General features: G+C 40.1%; 3 protein-coding genes across 4 annotated transcripts in view; 2 read left to right on the top strand and 1 right to left on the bottom strand.

Moving 5' to 3' along the window:
* LOC100115031 (Krueppel-like factor 7) overlaps window positions 1–18,689 on the bottom strand; it is a 378,332-nt gene that overhangs the window by 11,817 nt on the left and 347,826 nt on the right. Inside the window, exons 5-6 of the mRNA XM_008215036.4 lie at window positions 6,871–7,132; window positions 3,630–3,856 (exon numbers count right to left, since the gene is read on the bottom strand). Coding sequence (XP_008213258.1) covers window positions 3,630–3,856; window positions 6,871–7,132 — 489 coding nt within the window. The remainder of the gene's footprint in view (window positions 1–3,629; window positions 3,857–6,870; window positions 7,133–18,689) is intronic.
* On the top strand, window positions 8,795–10,355 carry LOC107981326 (low-density lipoprotein receptor-related protein 2). Its single transcript, XM_016986804.2, has 2 exons — window positions 8,795–8,988; window positions 9,097–10,355. The coding sequence occupies exons 1-2, from the start codon at window positions 8,862–8,864 to the stop codon at window positions 10,242–10,244; spliced, it is 1,275 nt and encodes a 424-aa protein (XP_016842293.1). The 5' UTR covers window positions 8,795–8,861; the 3' UTR covers window positions 10,245–10,355.
* Window positions 11,046–12,449, top strand: LOC116415849. 2 transcript variants are annotated; one of them, XR_004226404.1, is made up of 2 exons: window positions 11,046–11,276; window positions 11,337–12,449. XR_004226404.1 is itself a non-coding variant. In XM_031921351.1 (2 exons), the coding sequence occupies exons 1-2, from the start codon at window positions 11,192–11,194 to the stop codon at window positions 12,037–12,039; spliced, it is 723 nt and encodes a 240-aa protein (XP_031777211.1). In that variant the 5' UTR covers window positions 11,104–11,191; the 3' UTR covers window positions 12,040–12,449. The 2 variants fall into 2 exon arrangements, 1 of the variants encoding a protein (XP_031777211.1); XM_031921351.1 differs by having other exon boundaries at window positions 11,104–11,276; window positions 11,402–12,449.

Here is an 18,689-nt window from a genome sequence, read left to right as displayed (position 1 = left end):
ATTTTCAGAGACAGCAGTTAACGAGGATATAATGTACTTCTTTGTAGGCTTTCGATTGTTTCTTCGAAAGTAACGCGGAGAATCGATACGTAGAAGAGGAATAAGTTCGAGTGGAATTGTCGGTAATGCCTTCTTAAGAGGCTCGTAAACACGACTTTGTGTATCTTCAGCGCACGTCGAGAGCAGCATAACGTAAAACCAAATTATCGTCGCGAGCATCTATAAAAGAAAACCTGCAGGAACTGCATATCAGCTGGGCTTAAGTAGAACTTGATTGGGGGTTACTTCCAGACACGCCCTATACGCTACCATCTGTGTACGAGATCGGCGCGACCTTGAGCGATTACGGGCCACGACCTCTAGCTTGTGGGAAGAGCCGATTTTTAATATCGAGAAGAGGATCGCGTGTGCGTGACCGAAGGGATTAGTCAGGATTGTAAATCGGTGGCGATAAGTTACACGCTGGATTTGATGCTGGCTCGTATTGATTGTGGTGGGATCGCGGATCGTTGCTTTGGGTAATTTTAACTTTGACCTTTTCCGCGATGAAAAGCCGCGTGGATTTTTCGAGCTCGGTTGCGGTAAAAGCTCGTCTACGGCGATTGATTGATGTAGCTGATAAACTCTTTGAATTGTGGCGAAGTCCGCGGACGAACTCGAAGAAACCTGTTGGACTTGATTTTGTTCTGCTTAGAGCGACGCGAGCCAATAAAACGGTACATGAATATTTTCAAGCGACTCGCATAGGCGAACAGTAAATTTTGAGTTTAACTATCCCGCGGATATGATAAAATCCTTCGCGACGGGTGTAATAATCATAATTCCGTGAAATTCTCCGCGAGATGAACTTCCCAATAGCTCGCGCGAGTAAAATTTAATCAAACGCGCGTGCAACGATAAGCCCAACACAGAAACTTTTTTCCGATCGGATAAGCCATTTATTATCCATTTATCTCCCTGGAAAGCAGGCATTCCCACGTACATATCCGATTAAACTTTCTCGTCACCCATGTCTCAATAAACATCTCCGGTCGTTTCCAATGCGCAGCTTATACCGTTGCGAAAAAAGATATCCTCGCACTTGAGAAATGTCGCCAAACTCACGCAATACCGGTATGTAACGTACGTTACGAGGGCAAAGGTCGCGAATTCAATTTTCATCGGCAACCGGTTCCGCGTCAACGCACCTGTGCGCTTATATTTATCGCAGAAGGCAGGATATTTCAGGGGAGAGAGACAACGTGCTTGTAATCCCTAAGAATTATACGCCCGTCAATTACGCGGGGATCGAAGCTGCCATTGTCTATAGGGGGATGACCGATTCGCCGATTTGGATTAGAAGACTTTCTAAGCCTGAGTCACGCATCTGCTCTCTTCTGATTAAATAATATTGTCTCGCGCCGTGTTGTGCATTATTAATTTGGATGTTTATTTCGATAGTCGTGCGCAGTAATATGTATATCGGAAGTTTCCCTCGGAAGGATGATCGTTCTCCAGGAGTTCAATTGAAATGCAAAGTTTCTCGTGGAGGTGGAACGTAATCTGCGACTTACGTGTGTTGCTTGTGCTTAGACAGATTTATACCTTCGGAATGTTCGAACCGTTTGCCGTTGAATAGAGTGGATTTTTGCAGGCGAGTATTAATAATTTAACTGTTTGGATTAGAGGCTGCATGACGTCTCAGCCATGGTTTAATGCTGTGTGTGATTTGACGTTTGTATGTTACTCATTGGAAAATTTTGATTAACATAAATTTTGTCAAAAAAACCATTATTAAAATAGTTGAAAACCTTTGCAACGTGTTCACACGACAGAACCGGAATCACGTCTGGGTAACGCCCTGTTATTACGTTGATACCAAAAGGACCGCTTCGAGGTTTCCACATCCACGCGCGGCGCCGTTGCATTTTTCGTACTCGATTTCGGAACACGCGATTGTCTCCGGGTCGCTCGCCGTGTTTGATTCCGGAAACCATTAATTACGCAATCGATATTTTTTGTCGATCGACAACAACGCGTGTGGCTATGCTTCGTGCACCTAGTCGGTCACTATCATTGTTTCCGATTTTAGAGGAGTTATTTAGCGATCTTTGTTATTAATTTTTCTGAAACTGTGCCTTTGATATCATAATACCGAAGCAAGTTTAAGTTCCATTGCGACACTGTGCAGCCACTGTACAATACACCGCGTTGACCATAAATCCACCGAGATTTTTTCACAACGCCTCTAAAAGCAGTAATACGATCTTCCAGCAGAAAAAAGACAAGGCTAATCGCGCAACACCACGCCAAGCAGTCATTATTCGCGAGCAGCGCCGTAAAAGGCTCGCGTTCGCGCCTAATTCTCCGCAACCGCCTCTACTCCCATACGCGCAGGCACAACAGCGCAGCTTCGGGTACCAGCAGTACGAGAAATAAGAAATAACCATTTTTCATGTCGCGACGACATCGCTCCGATTCTCAGTGATCTGGGTGAGGGTCGATTGAAAAAGTCATCGCATTGTGCGGTGCGTAATTGCTTTATGCCCTCTATACCATTCCGATGACTTAACGTGAGAAAGCACGTGTGCGGTTTAATTACAGAAACACGCATTATTCGGGTAAAAAGGTTCTCTCTATGCGCGCAGCTAAATTGGATGCTTAGAATCCTTCTGAGATTTTTAATTGGGAAAGGTTTTGCAGTAAGACAATGTGTATAACAAGTCGGGTAATCTATTGTTCAATTTTTTTCCAGCTACAATCACCGTTGATACGTCATAATTCACTCGCAACGAAATTCATTGGGAGGTATATAAACAAAATTAAAATTCTTGCAATCGATGCTCCACTTTCTCCCTCGGATAATCGATTCTCGATCTTCCAAGAACACTCAGGTGATATTACCCCCTATAGTGTCATTGAGAAAAAATCGGTCGAGCCGTTATAAATTTTATACAAAAGTGGCACTCGCATGTATGAGAGCCAAAAATGGTAACCTTTTATTTAGGTAGCACATTAATTGTCGGGTCAAGTTCTTTTCTTCGTTAAAGCATAGAACCAACGGTTTCGCTTTCTCTAAAAGACACTTTTTTAAAATTTATTTGATTAGAATCGTTATTGCCGATTTTCACGGCATCTGCACGATTTGCACATAGGTATTTGGGAAGCTTCTCGCTACCCTTATACTGTTTTCGCCGACGATTCATCAAATCTCCTTCTCTCTCTCTCTCTCTCTCTCTCTCTCTTTCGAACGGATGTATAAAGTACGCACGTGTGTGTGTCTCGCAGCGGGTGAACCGAGCGACAAAACTATAGCGGAATTTTATCGCGCCTGAGAGGCGTAAATCAAGCGCTGGAATATTTATATACGAGGAGTGTGCGTGAATGATTCGCACGTATAGGTGTGTGCACTTGTCGTCCTTTCAATGTCGCTGGCGATCTATAAATATTGTTGAGGGGAGAGAAAGCAGGAGAATTTAATTGAAAGGAGTGTGAGTGCATTTCGGTCCAGTTTTCAATACGGGGGTGATAGATGGTGTTTTCGATCAGTGAATCACTTGAGAAAAACTCGATAAAACTTTAATTTCTTTCAAGCACAATCAGGCTACAGTCGCAGTGAAATAGGGGTATCAATCATAAAGTATACTTACCGGTGTGAGTCCTCTTGTGGGCCTTGAGGTGTGAGCTCTTGGTGTAGACCTTGTCGCAGCCAGCGACGTCGCACCTGTGCACCTTGCGCCGTTTCAGTGCATCACCGCACTCGGAATCGACGACGCTGAGCGACGTGCCGTTGCCGCCTACGACGGCCGCTGCACTATTGGCCCTACCACTCAGACCGATGCCCGGCGTTAGCGCCTGTCGCTTGTTGTGGAACACCCTGTTCATCGTAAACAGAAAGTAAACAATTTTTTCGTTATTACACTTCTAGACATTAATAATCGCAAATTTTTGCAGGTCTCACGCGCGTATCATACTTATCACATCCTCTGAAACAGACCTCGCCTCGACATTGATTACGACAATATGTGGGACAAGAAACTCGGCCTGAACGAGATAAAACGCGCGTGTCGACATCCGATACGGAGCTACTACAGATTCGATGTCTTCATCCGTCATACCTCGACATCGCGTTTTTTTCTGTCTCTCTCTTTCTACCTGCAGCGGTTCGCCGGAGGAATCTCCGTTTTTCCCGATGAAAAATTCATGCATCATTTTACTCAGCCTATAATCCAACTTAATTTCAATTATATTTTCCCTCAGCCAAGCTATACTTTATTTTCTTACATCTGAGAAAGAGGCCGTGTGCCTTAAAACGCCGAGGCTCCATAAAATTACCACACGGCAAACAGAAAGTCCATCTACATAATAACCCTTAAAAATTACGACTTGACACTCCATTCCGCATCCGCGCGGAAAAAAAGCCTCTACCCCCCGTACACACGCGGCAAATTCGAAATTACAGTTCCTCTTCACGCACACACATACACATGCACTCTCGCTCTCCTGCAACCGACTATCAAGTGGAATCATTATATCACTCCCTCTCCCTCGAAAAAAGCGGCAAAATTGAAGCTTCCCGCACGTGCATTTCGCGTAATACCCGGGAGCGTCATAAATCCTTCGCTGCTCTTCTCCATCGGTGAATTTAATGACGATAAGAGCGGGGTTTTTCTTTTTATATATTTTTTCTGAAGGAGGGCGCTCGCGCGTGTATAATGACGCGAATTTCGGGAAGCGGAAAAGAGTTTCGATCGCCGCATCGCAGAGGGTAATAACGATATCGACGTGTTACTTTATGAGCTACGGAATAACGGGTTAAGTGCGCGCCGCGGTCGGCGCGGCCTTTTTGATGCGGTAGAAAGAGAGGAAGCGATTTGGGTGGGCATACGGTTTGGGTGTTCTTCGGAATTTCGAAGCAGGTGTCGTGGTATATATAGTGTGCTGGGCGAGCTTTGGGAGAATCGGTTTCGATGATGATTGCCAAAGGGGGGTTTGTTAGGGAAGGTGATATTTTGACGCTGATAGGAACGATTGGTGAGAGGGCTCTTGAACGAAGACAGAGTAGTAGTGTTTCGTTCAGTTATTGCGAGATATCCAATCGTTATTCGAGGGATCAACTCAACCGATTTTATTCTGTCGTTCAAATTCATCAAACAGAATAATAGCGTAGCACACAACACATAGAGAATAAAGCGAACCTGTATAATCCATCCCATTCGCCGCAGAGTACACGATCATCAGTTCCGATCCACGACGAAGTATCTCTTTCCGCGAATTTATCAGGCGAATCAATGCATCCAACGAAATAATTCTTCTGCGGACAGCATATCATCGTCGCGTCTCTCTCGCCGCATTACACACCGGGCTGGAATAAACGATTCCTCGATCCAGCGTGCACACAGAGTAGCGACAAGTCATAAGGCCAGTTTCCGGTTCTTGCGAAACTCGCCGCGGCAAAAAAGTCAAAATCACCATAAATACGCGGCTGCGCCGTACATGCATTCGCGCGCAGGGATATAGAAGAAGCTTGATTTATCGCCGAGAGCATTACCGATTTTCCCCGCAATTTTTCACTCATTAAAACTGTTCCGGCTGTCTCGCGCGCTTTTTCGCATCTCGCGCGGCGGATAATACAACCGGATTCGAAGAATGCGAGAGAGCCGACGACAAATTTCCGAGGCTATGCGTGATTTATGGATTTCGATGCGCGCGATCGCGGAAAAACGACGAGCGGGGATATGATGTTTTGATTATTGCCCGCGAATTCCGCGAGATATTTTCATTGCGAGCGAACTCGATGAGATGTTTTATGGGCTGATGAATTTCCTATGCGGGGATCTATTATTCATGCGGCGGTTGTTGTTGCGTGCTTCGCGTTGCGAGTGTTCGATGATTGTGAAAAACGTAAAAGAATTTTTCTTTTTTGGAGCATTAAGGTACTACTAGCGCGCACAAGTACATTTATCGTCGTGCGAATGGGCAGTTTTTTTTTGCAGAAAAAGCCCGTCAAATGTACTTATTAATATGATCTTAAAATTGTAGCGTTGAAAATAAAATGAAAAATCAACGTAAACCCAAAGTAAAAAAATCATATTCAACAGCGAGTTTTCTGATAAATCCTGGCACTTTTCCGGCCAGCCTAGCAGTCGCCACGATTCTGCGCCGCGAACAAGCCCGTCCTCGTCGTTTGCGAAGAAGATCCTCGATAGATACGTCGGCGCAAGTCGTCTCTTCTCTATATCCAGTCGCTCTTATAGGAGGCGCATTTGTCGAGTCGCCCGCAGTGACGACGGGGGGCGCGAGAGCTGACATGCGAGTATGACGAAATTTATGCCCGGCTGCCGGAGCCCGCGACAATTTCAAATGCACACCGTGATGCTGCTCTTGTTCTCTAGCCGCCTATTGTTTGGATTCGACTTCTATTTTTTTTTTCAAACACGAGGTTGATGTACTCGGACTTTCTGCTTTACGATTTGCGGAAGTGTGTTTCTGGATGTGTTTTATGATTTGATTTGTGGTGAAGAGGATGCGATGTTAATTTGCGCTATGGGGAGGAGGAAATTGTGTTTACAGAAACTGAAAGATGTGCGCATGTGTATAATCGGGGTGATTATAGACGCTTGGTTTTTAGTGGAATTTAAACGTCTGCGATTGGGTGTAAATAAGAGGACGACGCGTGAAATGTAAGCGCGAGACGGGTGAAATGGCATTTATACTGCCTTTATGGCTGGTAGGTAGCTAATTCAAATCTATACGCATACCTATTGCTCTGCGTATGCAATGCATATATATTTTTTCGTCTACCGAATAATCTTGATGATAACGATATGGGCCCGGATAAAAGCTACCCCCACTTTTTTAATTAAAGAAAAACCTGAAAAATATACTCACATAGAAGCCTCCTTGATCTTCTGCAGCGCGAGCAGCGCTGCGGACGACGACACGAAGACGGGATCCGGAGGCTCGATCGAGCAGACGGAGGATACCTCCCTGTGGCAATCCCTACTCGGTCGGACGCACCGACCCCGCGAAATGGCTTCCCTTTGACCTTCGTTCGCCGTCGAGGCAGTTGACGATGACGTCCGTCGCGTTCGTTCGGGATCCTGCTGCCTGCGCTCTCGGACGATGTCTGCTAGGGGTAAGGTCGGCGATACTGTGGACAGAAAATTAAGGGGGTCGTGGTTATTTTCGGTTGAAGTGTTCGTGATCGTCAAGCTTATGTTTATCTATCGTATGCGAATTTTTTCTTATTGCTGTAATCGAGTGCGTTTACGCTCATTTGTCGTTATTAAGACGATATTGAAAGAGATGAACTGAACAATAAATATCCAACAATTAATTGCGGTATTAAAAGTTGGTTAGTCCGTCGAGTTTGTCGAATTCCCTCTTGGGAGAAACCGGTGTCAAAAGACGTAAGCATTTTCAGATACGATATACGGTATCAAAAAAGGTATTAAGTTATGAAAAGATAATATAAATGTATATTTAAAAATTAAAAATATCCACACTTGGGACTGTACCTGAGTTTTTTTTGTATTGGATTCAATCGCTTCCCCTTTCGTAACGGTTAAGACAACGTAAAATGTATATGCCTTGGCCTACTTACAAAGTATCTTATAATCATTCTTATGCTAGAGCTCGCTCAGTTTAGTCGCTATCCAAAAGTTGCCCATTCCTAGAAATCATGAAGAATCAACTATGGAAAATAGGAATTTTGCTCTTTGTTGCTATTCAAGAATCCGCTTACGGATTGAATCCGTGCGGCTATCTGGATGTAAGTTATCGAATACTATACTAGGATACACATTTATCTTTATTTTTTACACCATTGTATAATATACATTTATGTTGCGTAAAAAATCTAATGCATGCTATATTTTATTTGTGTAGATCTGAAGAACATCACAGATAAACCGGATATTTTTTTATCAATAAGTCAACTATTTGGACTTTGTAGAATCGGCAAACACGACAATGTTTCGGATATAAGTTATCACGAACAAGAGACTTATATCGAATATGTGGAAGGTAATGATAAAAATGGTACTCCAGTGATGAATTTTGTTCAAAATCGTGATAAAGTTCAAAATCGTGATCGTCTATACTGGAGGTTGTTCGAAAAAGAGGATATATCACTCAAAACTCGGTGGTAGTGACTTCAAGCGTGTTTATGTTCCGGGAACGAAGTTGTATCCGAACACCATTGGGGAGCAAAACTACACGATATACCCAGTTACTCGCTCCATTCTATCAGTTTCGACAAGGACTACCTTTTCTATATGCCCGAAAAAACGTTTACAGTACAACGTCTCAGAAAAGTTGTTTACCAAGTTGATACAGAATTCGTTCTTTATACAGGCTTTGAAAATCTTACGATTGTCCAAGAACTTGTGGTTTATGATCCTGAGGTGCAGAAAATGAAATGCACATCTGCAGCTAAATTGCTATTGTAATGAATTGAAATTCAAATGTCATTTCGTATCTCTATTACTCAACAATAAAACCGATTGAATATGTCTTATAAATGATTGATATTACAGTACGTATACGAAATATTTCGATGAAAAAATATATCAAAAATAAATTAATACAATGGAATAAAAACAAAAATTCGGAGTGTGAAACATGTTATGTTTTAGATTAGTACATTGAATGGCATGTCTGATACAAATTTAATAAATCATCATAATGTATCACGAATTTTATCAGTTTCTTTCAGTATTATTATTTCATAGTTCCAAGAAAGATAACCTACGGGATAACCCAGAACACATCTTACTGCAGATATAATTGACGAGCAAAGCAATTTCGGATCAGTGCTTTGTTGAGCTTCGCATACGCAACTTATTAAGTCAAAATTTTGCTTTCGAATTTCACAAACAATGAAGCAAAATCTCGTAAAAATCGGTATCATCTTGATCGCGACTATTGCGTCCATTAGTACATCATTCTTTGAACCGACAGGCAAGGTTTCGCATATTCACGTAATAAATTCGTGTTCCTTACGATGTAAGTAACATATAAAAGTGATATTATACTTTTAACACATGTGAAAGATTAAAGGAATGTAAAAATATATATGCATTAAAACCATATTCATGCATTTTTGTTGTACAGATGAAAGAGAAGTTGCGGACAAACCGAACCTTTTTGTAATTGTAGCCAATGTACCCGGGCTTTGCCACATCAATAGTACTAGTTCAAGCTCAGTAAACACTTTCGGTCACCAAATAATACCTTGCAATGACCATCATCCTTCTGACTCTTACAAGTTATCACAAGCTAATCGGCCACGTTTGCTTCTGTCTCCCCATAACTTTTTGAAAATGGAAACTTTCAGAGGTATCAATTATGATGCTTCAAAAGAATCAATATACTATGCCTCTAATGCAATAGGCGATCGCGAAGCAGTAAAAATAGTCAAACGTAATTTCAGTAGTTCAGTGGTCGAAATTATATTCGATAACACTCTTTTTGTATCCGTTGATAAAGATTCTAGACGAAAATTCGAAGTAACCGATTTAAGTTTTGACTGGATTACTGGTAACGTTTATATGAATACCCGGAAATCTATTTTAGTGATTAACGAATTAAAATCGAAACACCCGATCACAATAATTGACAACAGATCAGAAATCATAAGTCCAGTCGTGCATCCAAATGAAGGTTACCTTTATTTCTTTGATGCTCAACTCCATTCCGGTGAGCGTAGAAACTGTGCGAGAAACGCAATCTATAGATCCAATCAAGATGGTTCTAATATCGAGCAAATCACCCCAACAGATGATAAGGAAATTTCAACTCTGGCTATCGATTTTCATGCTGATCGTCTATACTGGAGTGAACCTTCATCAGAAGTCATCAAACATTCAAAACTTGATGGTAGCGATGTTAAGAGCTTCCGTACCGGTTTGCTATACGTCGGTCTTTACAATGGAGCCTTGGGTTCAATCGCCATTGATAAAGATTACATTTACTACATTAGCAAATCCCCGAATACAGTACAAAGGCACAAGAAAATCAATGACGAAAAAGATGAGACATTTAAACTTAAAGCAAACCAAGAGACTCCGATTGTCGAGCTAATGGTCTACGACCCTGACGCGCAGCAAGTGCGCGAGGATCACCCTTGTCTTTCAAATAATGGTGGCTGCCAGAAATTCTGTTTTGTCCGGTCTCAGAACGATGGAAAGTTGAAAAGGAGTTGCAAATGCAGTGATGGAGAGGTACTGGCCGACGATGAAGTTTCTTGTCATGTAATATAATCTATTTAGTTTGTATACGTATTAATGAAAAATGTTACAGTAATAGTATTAAATGAAGAGTATGCATTACGCAAACAATCATAATAAATAAACGAATTCAAAATTTTGAAACATGTTTACTTTTGTATCAGTACAAAAATCCAGACATTGGCTTATCTTACATTGCATTCGCGATTTGAGAATTGCTTTAAAATTATCAAAAAACTAAGAAAAATTCATAATAATCATCTGAATATCACAACGAATTTGGAACCTTATTTCAAAGGATCTCTTACAAGTATACTTTCAATGAACTTTATAGCATTGGGTCGGCTAAACTTTATAGTACTGGGTTGTCTAAATCGGCACCTTTGGATTACGGCTATCCGTGGCTCAAGTAAGTCATTATTGCATCGTATTTATCACCAACGGTTGGCAAAAGCATGTATGGAATGACAATTTCAGAACACATTTACAATATTTGAAGTTTTTATCAATTTGATTTTAGTAATATTATTTTACGTTTTGTAAGTTTTTTGTACGCTATTCTGTAAAATATTTAATAACATGATGTAATAATAAAAATTACTAACAAAAGTACTCCATAAAAAAATACTTTACACAAAAAAAATATATGCATACTTTAAGCATACTTTATAAAAAAAAAAATAAATTAATTAATAAATAAAGAAGGCAGTCGTTAAACTAATTTAATTTTTTTGTCAGTTTTATTTCATTAATGCCATCTTACTTTTTAAAAGTTTTACACATAAAACAAATACATGTTTTGAAACTAATCAATTAGAATTTACTCGAGTCATTTGAGATAACCTCAGGAATAACCCACTCCACGAAACAATCTTTCAATGGCCAATGAAGTGGTAATCATAGTAGTCGTCCAGTCACTCACTAGACATCATCGTGCTACGTATTATTTCAAAAGTTAATTTTTAAATTCTTTGTCTATAATGGAAAATTGTTTTTGGAAGATTTGTCTAATTATTGCTTTTCTAATGACTGGTGTTGTATCTCGCGAATCGCGTTTACTAATATGTGAGTATTTATTTTTTGAGTATTTAAACAATTGAGCGGTTTATAATAAAGTCTCTTTAGGTATAGACAATCAAAGATTAGTAAAACTATTATACGAAAGTGAGACATCTCTATATATTTAACAGATGAAAAGGATGTTCCAGATAAGCCCGATATAATTTTGCTCACAGAAGGGAATAACGAGGTTACACCTGCAATTTGTCGAATCGAAAGTTCTGAACTAATATCAACATATAATTATTTTCAACAACATAAAACTTATTACCAAATTCCTCCGCATACCAGAACATTTACATGTAGACAGCCTTGGTGTGTATCAAATCGAGGAGGAGGCCGTGATCGTTACGGTTCTAACCGTTTAATACAGAAGCAATTGTCGAGGTTCAGAAGTCTTTGTTACGATGCAAGAAAACATTCGATCTTGCATTTTTATAGTGTCGATGGCTCTGGCATAATTAAACATCATCTTCGCGTTTTAGAAAAAACACCCGTTCGATTCGCAAATACCGACATAAACTTCAGGTTAAGAGATTTTGCTTACGATTGGATTACGAAGAACGTATACATTAACGGGCATAAGCGTATAAATGTTGCCAACCTCGAAAATCCGGAGCTATTTAAGGAAATCATATCTAACAGAAAAGAAAATACGAATTTGAGGGTGCATCCGAATAAGGGCTACCTCTTTTTCATGGATGCTAACCGTAGAAGTATTAAATGCGGCGCAAGAAATTGGAAAATGAAGATAAGGATTTTAGAATAAATAGCGTTCAAGATAACAGGATTAACCATTTTATCATCTATGACACCGAGTCTCAGCAGATTCGCAAAGATCACCCATGTTTGTTAAATAATGGAGACTGTAAACAGTTTTGTTTCGCCGTGCCCGAGCCCGATAAGTTAAAAAGAGTTTGTGCGTGTAAAAGTCAAGATGAGTTGGGAGCTGATTTAGTTTCTTGTACCCCCGTCAAAAATAACACGTCTAATAAATGTAACAATTCAACCAAGCCAAGTAACTGAGTTCTCGACAGGACTTGATGATTTTCGAATTCAGAATTACTTGTTATGCCGAGAACACACTTATTATGCAGGATTCAAGGTGCTAATTTAATAAATTACATTATCTAATCGAGCATCAGTAAATATTTGGCTTATAGTATATTTATAAAAAAGTAACGAATACAATCTTTTGTAAATAAAATAATTCTATATTTGTTCTTTTATTTCAATTTATTTTCAAAATTATTGCATTCCTTTGTATTAATGAATGCTATTAATGTATAATATAAATAACAATGTAGATAAAGTTAAAGGTGTCATGTTACCCTACAATAATGAATGACTCATAAGACATTATATTTGATAAAATATATGAAAATTAATTCTAATTGGTAATGCCAGGAATAATCTACTATGCATAACTACAAAATACTGTTTGTACTCGTTTAAAACTATTGTGTCAACGAGAAAAAAGCCACGCGCGAGAAGTGTAGATGCATGATAATTTTTTTTAAATATATACTATTCTAATTAACTATGAAAAAGCTATACAATTTTTTATTTTAAATCTTTCATAAGATAACCTCCAAGTTAAACGGTTGCTACGGGCAACACTTTTAAGATTGTCGATAAAACTGTCGGGGAGAAGTTTATACGATGAGTTTCTCGTTAGTTTTTTCTCAGTCTGCATCTCCATCGGTGTACAGTGTATCAGAAAGTAGAAAAGATGACGGGTGATATTTGTAAAATTATATTATTTTTTATTTCAATGTCTGCATCGGTAATGATTCAAGAAATAGAAGCTGTCGTAGGATTTGGTGCGGGTGTTCCCGTTCCAGAATCTCCAAATAGATACGAAAAATATGTGAACACGTGTGAATTAGTGTGTAAGTAATACTTTTATGTAATATATGCTTTGAAAAAAAATAGTACGTATTGGACACGGTACACATAATTACTATTGAATCGAGAGCATTCTTCCATACACGTAAATTCAAGTGATATAATTTCCTTTTGACAGATAAGAAACACGTTGAAAATAAACCAGATGTTTTTGTGGCAGTTGCAAACAATCCTGGACTTTGCCTGATTACACGACAGACTAATGTATCGAATATCAACTACCAGTGGCAACTCTATAACTATGCTGGTATTCCGCTGGGAAACGCAACTAAATTTATTAGCAGAACCATTGCTACTATTGCTCCTGGGGATAATTCTTCTGCACCTACTGTCATGGTGCCTATTTTTGATAAACCCCTTGTCGCCGGCGAGGATTTGAAATCCAATGCTCCTTTCTTTAAAAACAAGAACGTTGCTGGTCTCAATTATGATTCTCGAGAACAGTGGCTATTCTTTCTCTTGAGGAACCCTGACTCGAAAGAAAGAGAAATGTATCGAGCAAACATAAACGGAACAGAGCGAAAGGTCCTTTTTAATAATAAAATTTCAACTGATGCTAAAGAAGAGAATGCTGAAATTGAAAAGCCTGTTAGGGCCGAGTATAAAATGAAGGCATTAACTGATATTGCTTACGACTGGATTTCAAAGAATATGTATTTTAGTAATAAGCATGAGATATATGCCATCAATGCTCTAAACGCATGGGATCCCATAAAGATTCTGTCGAATAGGTCTGAAATCATAAGTCCTGTGGTGCATCCGAATTATGGCTATCTCTATTTCATTGATTATAATCGCACTGTCGCGTCGTCAAGCATATTTGACGATATAAAACGTATAGAAGAGTATGCGATTTATCGTATTAATTTAGACGGTTCGAATCTCGTCAAGATAAGCGAAACTAGCGATGATGATATTGTCAGTTTGGCTATCGATTTTCACACTGATCGACTGTATTGGAGCCGCCCTAACGCAAGAATTATTCAGCATTCCAATCTAGATGGTAGTAATGCCAAAAACATTACAGGAAATTCAGTTTATTATGGCTTACGTAGCGCGGGAACGCACTTCATAGGGTTCGATAAGAACTACGTCTATTACATAAAAGCAGGAACGAACTCTGTCCATCGTTTCAACAAAACCGATAACAAGGAGGATGAAGACTATGACTTAGTTACACGTGCAGAAGGTCAAATAATTTTCGAGTTTGTTATTTTTGATTCTGAGGCTCAGAAAATTCGTATCGATCATCCATGTTTCAAAAATAATGGGGGTTGTCAGAAGTTTTGTTTCGCCGCGCCTAAGAAGGATTATATGTTGGAACGTATTTGTAAATGCAGTTTAGGAGAATATCTGAAGGATGATGGAGTTTCCTGTGGTGGACCACTATAAAAAATCATTAAAAAATTTGAAGATCAAAAACAACGTATTGATGACGGTGCATTGTTTTCTGAGTAATGTAATATATTTCAATAAAAAGCGTCTACATTTTTAAATAATTTATTCATTTTGTTGATAGAATTGAATTTCTGTGGTATAGTTATTTGTATTTGGCGTATTTTCATCGTATTATTATTTTAGTTTATGCATATGTCAATGTATCAATTCAAGTCTCTGCTTTATTTCAAAACAGACGAAAAGATAATAGTCATTGGGAAACCCGTCCCTGGCCAAAAAAATTTGCTATGCGATTTGATACAAATTGTAAACAGTTGTCTTCTGGTTAGTCGTTCATTAGTCTCCAAATCGTCAACTTCTTTGAAATGGAAGCTAAAATTTGGAAAATTTTAATTATTTTTATTTTGTGTGGCGTCTGAACACGTGCAAATTTTACTGTAAGTACGATATTTATTTGTTTTTTCTGGTATCACGACTATACCCAGCATTTTAATCTCTTGGATTAATTTTTTTTCAAGATGAGAAATATGTCGAGGACAAGCCGGAAATTCTTGCGACGATATCAGGACGGGCAGGACTTTGCCAAATCAGAAGTCAAGAAAATCATTCAACAACGTGTTACATAAAGGAATTAATTCTTGAATATGTTGATTTTGTTGGCAGTATTCCTTCTTTCAGACCTTTGTCTCCTGATGATACATAGATGAGATGAGACATAGATTTGTCAATGAGTGTAATGCTGAACGGTCTTAACTATGATGCACAAGAACAGTTCATCTAATATTTGGCCATCCAACGTCAGAATCATTTGTACTCAAAAATTGGCAACTCGTTTCAAGCACTCAAACGAACTGGAGGTAATTCTTGAGCAAAAAAAGGACGAATTCACTTAACTTGCTTACGATTGGACTACTAAGAATATGTACATAAATGACCGAACTTTCGTATCAGTCGTCAACGTCAATAAGGCATCGAGTTTCGCAGAGGTCATATCTAACAGATCAGAAATTCAGAGCCTCGTAGTGCACCCGAACAAGGGTTATCTTTTCTTTATAAGTAGGAAAAATATCTCTTTCAACGATCACTCGAACATTACTACATTTCATGCGATTTACCGATCTAACCTGGACGGCTCGAACATCGTAGAGCTAAGCGCAGACGTCAACGAAACTCTGACACGCGAAACTGGATAGTAGCGACGTCCAGGACATCTTGAAAAAGCCGATCAACGGAGGCTCTCACTCGATGAGTTTCGACAAAAAATACGTGTACTACGTGCAGGCTAAGAATGGGAGGGTACGCCGATTCAACAAAACCGATTACGTGGATGACGAGGATTACAAGCTGACCAGTTCTAATCCAATGGCTGATATCAAAGTCTACGACGCCGAGTCTCAAAAGATTCGCGACGACCATCCATGTCTGAACGAAAACGGCGGTTGTCATCAGTACTGTTTCACAATACCGAAGGACGACGAAAAATTAGAACGAGCCTGTAGTTGCAGCGTCGAAGAAAGACTGTCCTCCGATGGTGTCTCCTGTGTGACACCTCTGTATAAAAATCAAAATTTTTTTCCTGTAATTAGTAAATAAAATGCGCTTCACAAAACTATTTATCGCCTTCTCCAGTGGTGTCCCTAAGTAAAACGTCATCCAGCTAAATCACAGGTGCAGTTCGCGCGTATGGGAAAAGAAGATCTCGCTCGACTAGGCGACAAGTCTACATTACGCGAGTGCTATTTATTGCGCCCCTATGGAGGCGAAGCCCCCTTGGATGAGGTTTCATCGTCGCTGTAATTTAGAGAACTACGAGTTTCGGTTTACGCTGCGCACGCACGCGAGCGAGTTATGTATTATGTATGCACATACAAGATACAACAGAGTCCGCGGAAGCGAGATCGTCTGCGCAGGTGTGACTTCTCACTTAGGCTTGATTTCTTATTCAAGCTTGACTGCTGGCTTATACCACCAATTCGATTTTTTCAGAGATACATCATTCGTTATTTTTGTACTGCGTCGAAATGCCTGTAATTGTTCGCGTTAAATTGTCCATCGCGAAAATTCATAGTCCGAAGCGTATAAAGTACCATTCGTGAGTCTTAAACGAAGCAAAGAAACACTGCATCGAGCGCGAAAACGTCGCCAATTATCCCCTGTGTACAGTAAACCATCGCGCATAAGCCGCGCCGGCGCAGTGCACGGAAATCTGTGAATCGTAAAACCACGGTGAAATTATCCCTCGCACACGCGCGCGCGCGAGCGTTTAGCGAAAATTGGGCTCGCGCGTGCGCTGTCAAAAGCCGAGCTTCGAGAAATTTATTTTACGACGTATCGTTTTACGTAACGGCTGCAGCGGCGTAGGAGTTTTTATCGGCGATTTTATTAGTGAGAGAGAGAGAGAGAGAGAGAGAGAGAGAGAGAGAGGGAGAGAGAGAGAGAGAGATGCAATTTTCTGCACGGAGCGTAGGAGATAACGATGATTTTGTGGATTTTTATGACGGGTTAGCGCTTGCATAGCGAATGGAAAGCTTAGACGGTAATGGTTGGCGGCTGATTTGATTTTCTGATGAGGTTTGATTGCCCAGAGGTTATTGTATATCAATGCTTCGGCACACGAGGATGTTTTATTATAGATGCGAGATATACGAGCGGTCAATTTCGGTGTTTCGTTTCCATTGCATCGTGCGCGCTGTCGTTAGATGTTTTGTGTAGAGTTACTACTTATTTTAAAACTATTATATCGACCGTGAAGTGAAAATCTGTCAAATCGTTGCCGTTTTCTGGGAATTTTGAAATCTTTGGAAACAAAAAAGATACCTTATACACTTACTATCTTTTACAGATTACGTACAAGCTGATGTAAACTAAATATATCCATCGCAATTCTCATACACAATACAACAAAAGCAATTGCACTATCGATACCCAGCGATAAATTTTTACCTCCCGCAACTCCGTATTCACATCCCCAACGATTATTTTCTCACCGCAAAGCTTGCTGGATTAAGCTGCTACTCATAAATTAGAGGCTTTCCAGCGCACAGAGCGCGCGACACTGCTCGGCGCACCGGCTCTAACTCACCTGTTGCCTCTCCCTCTCCTATGGTGCGCCTCTTCTTTTTCCGATCCGCGAATCTATCCGTCTATCTCGCCCGCATCTGGCCGCCGCGCGGGAATACTTTATTGGTTTATCGCGCAGTCATAATCTGCTCTCAAGGTGTATAACTTAACCGGCTGAGATACGATGTGCCACCCGCGTGGATCGCTATAGACTTTTCAATTGGGTTTACGGCTTTTGATTATGCCGGAGAGGCTTATACGCTCGGAATGATTCGTGGATTTATACAGGAAAGATATGAGTTTATTTCGAGAATTACTTATTATCAATTTTGCTTTAATTAAATCTCGAATGGGATATCCATTCAAAAAATTATAACACTGATAGCGCAGACTCGTGAACTGTCATTCGCAGAATTGCACGCAATTCCATTGCTCACACCAGCCTCAACGGCATATCTATACGATTTCGCACTCATAGCCTCGTAAAAACTCTCCCCAACAACCGAACACGCGATCGGCATATCTATCCTACGTACCGATTTGCCAAAAAGAAAAAATTCACGCGGCGCTTGACAGTTTCGTGGGAACGTGCGTGGGTGTAACTCCGATCATAAAACGTCATCGCGGGGGCCGGCGATGACAACGACTATAGGTACATGAGAAAACTGATATGCATCGAACGCGATGTGGGAGGCTGCGAAAATTACTCAATCCTTCTAGTCGGCTACTTCCGCGCAGACGTATTTAATTTATTGACACGGAGATCGATTATAAGTAGACGAGATGGCGTTGCGAGAACGATTAAGCAGTCTCTCTCCTCAGCGAGAGAATCGACTGACGGGGACTATTGTTTTCTCTTGGCCGGCGTTGCGGGTGTATCCATATATTCTTGCAAAATTTGCCGTGTGGGAAAATGTTGGGATTGAAATGAAAAAAAACCTGAGTATTGAGTATAATTTATATCTTATAAAAAATAATAGCAAAAGTAGCTATTTTAAGAATATTCAAGATTTAATTTACAAGTGGAAAGTTAATAATGCGACTATAATATGA

Source organism: Nasonia vitripennis, chromosome 1 (genome assembly GCF_009193385.2).
Source record: "Nasonia vitripennis strain AsymCx chromosome 1, Nvit_psr_1.1, whole genome shotgun sequence".
Classification (NCBI taxonomy): Eukaryota; Metazoa; Arthropoda; class Insecta; order Hymenoptera; family Pteromalidae; genus Nasonia; species Nasonia vitripennis.
This window is presented reverse-complemented; position numbering and strand designations above follow the sequence as displayed.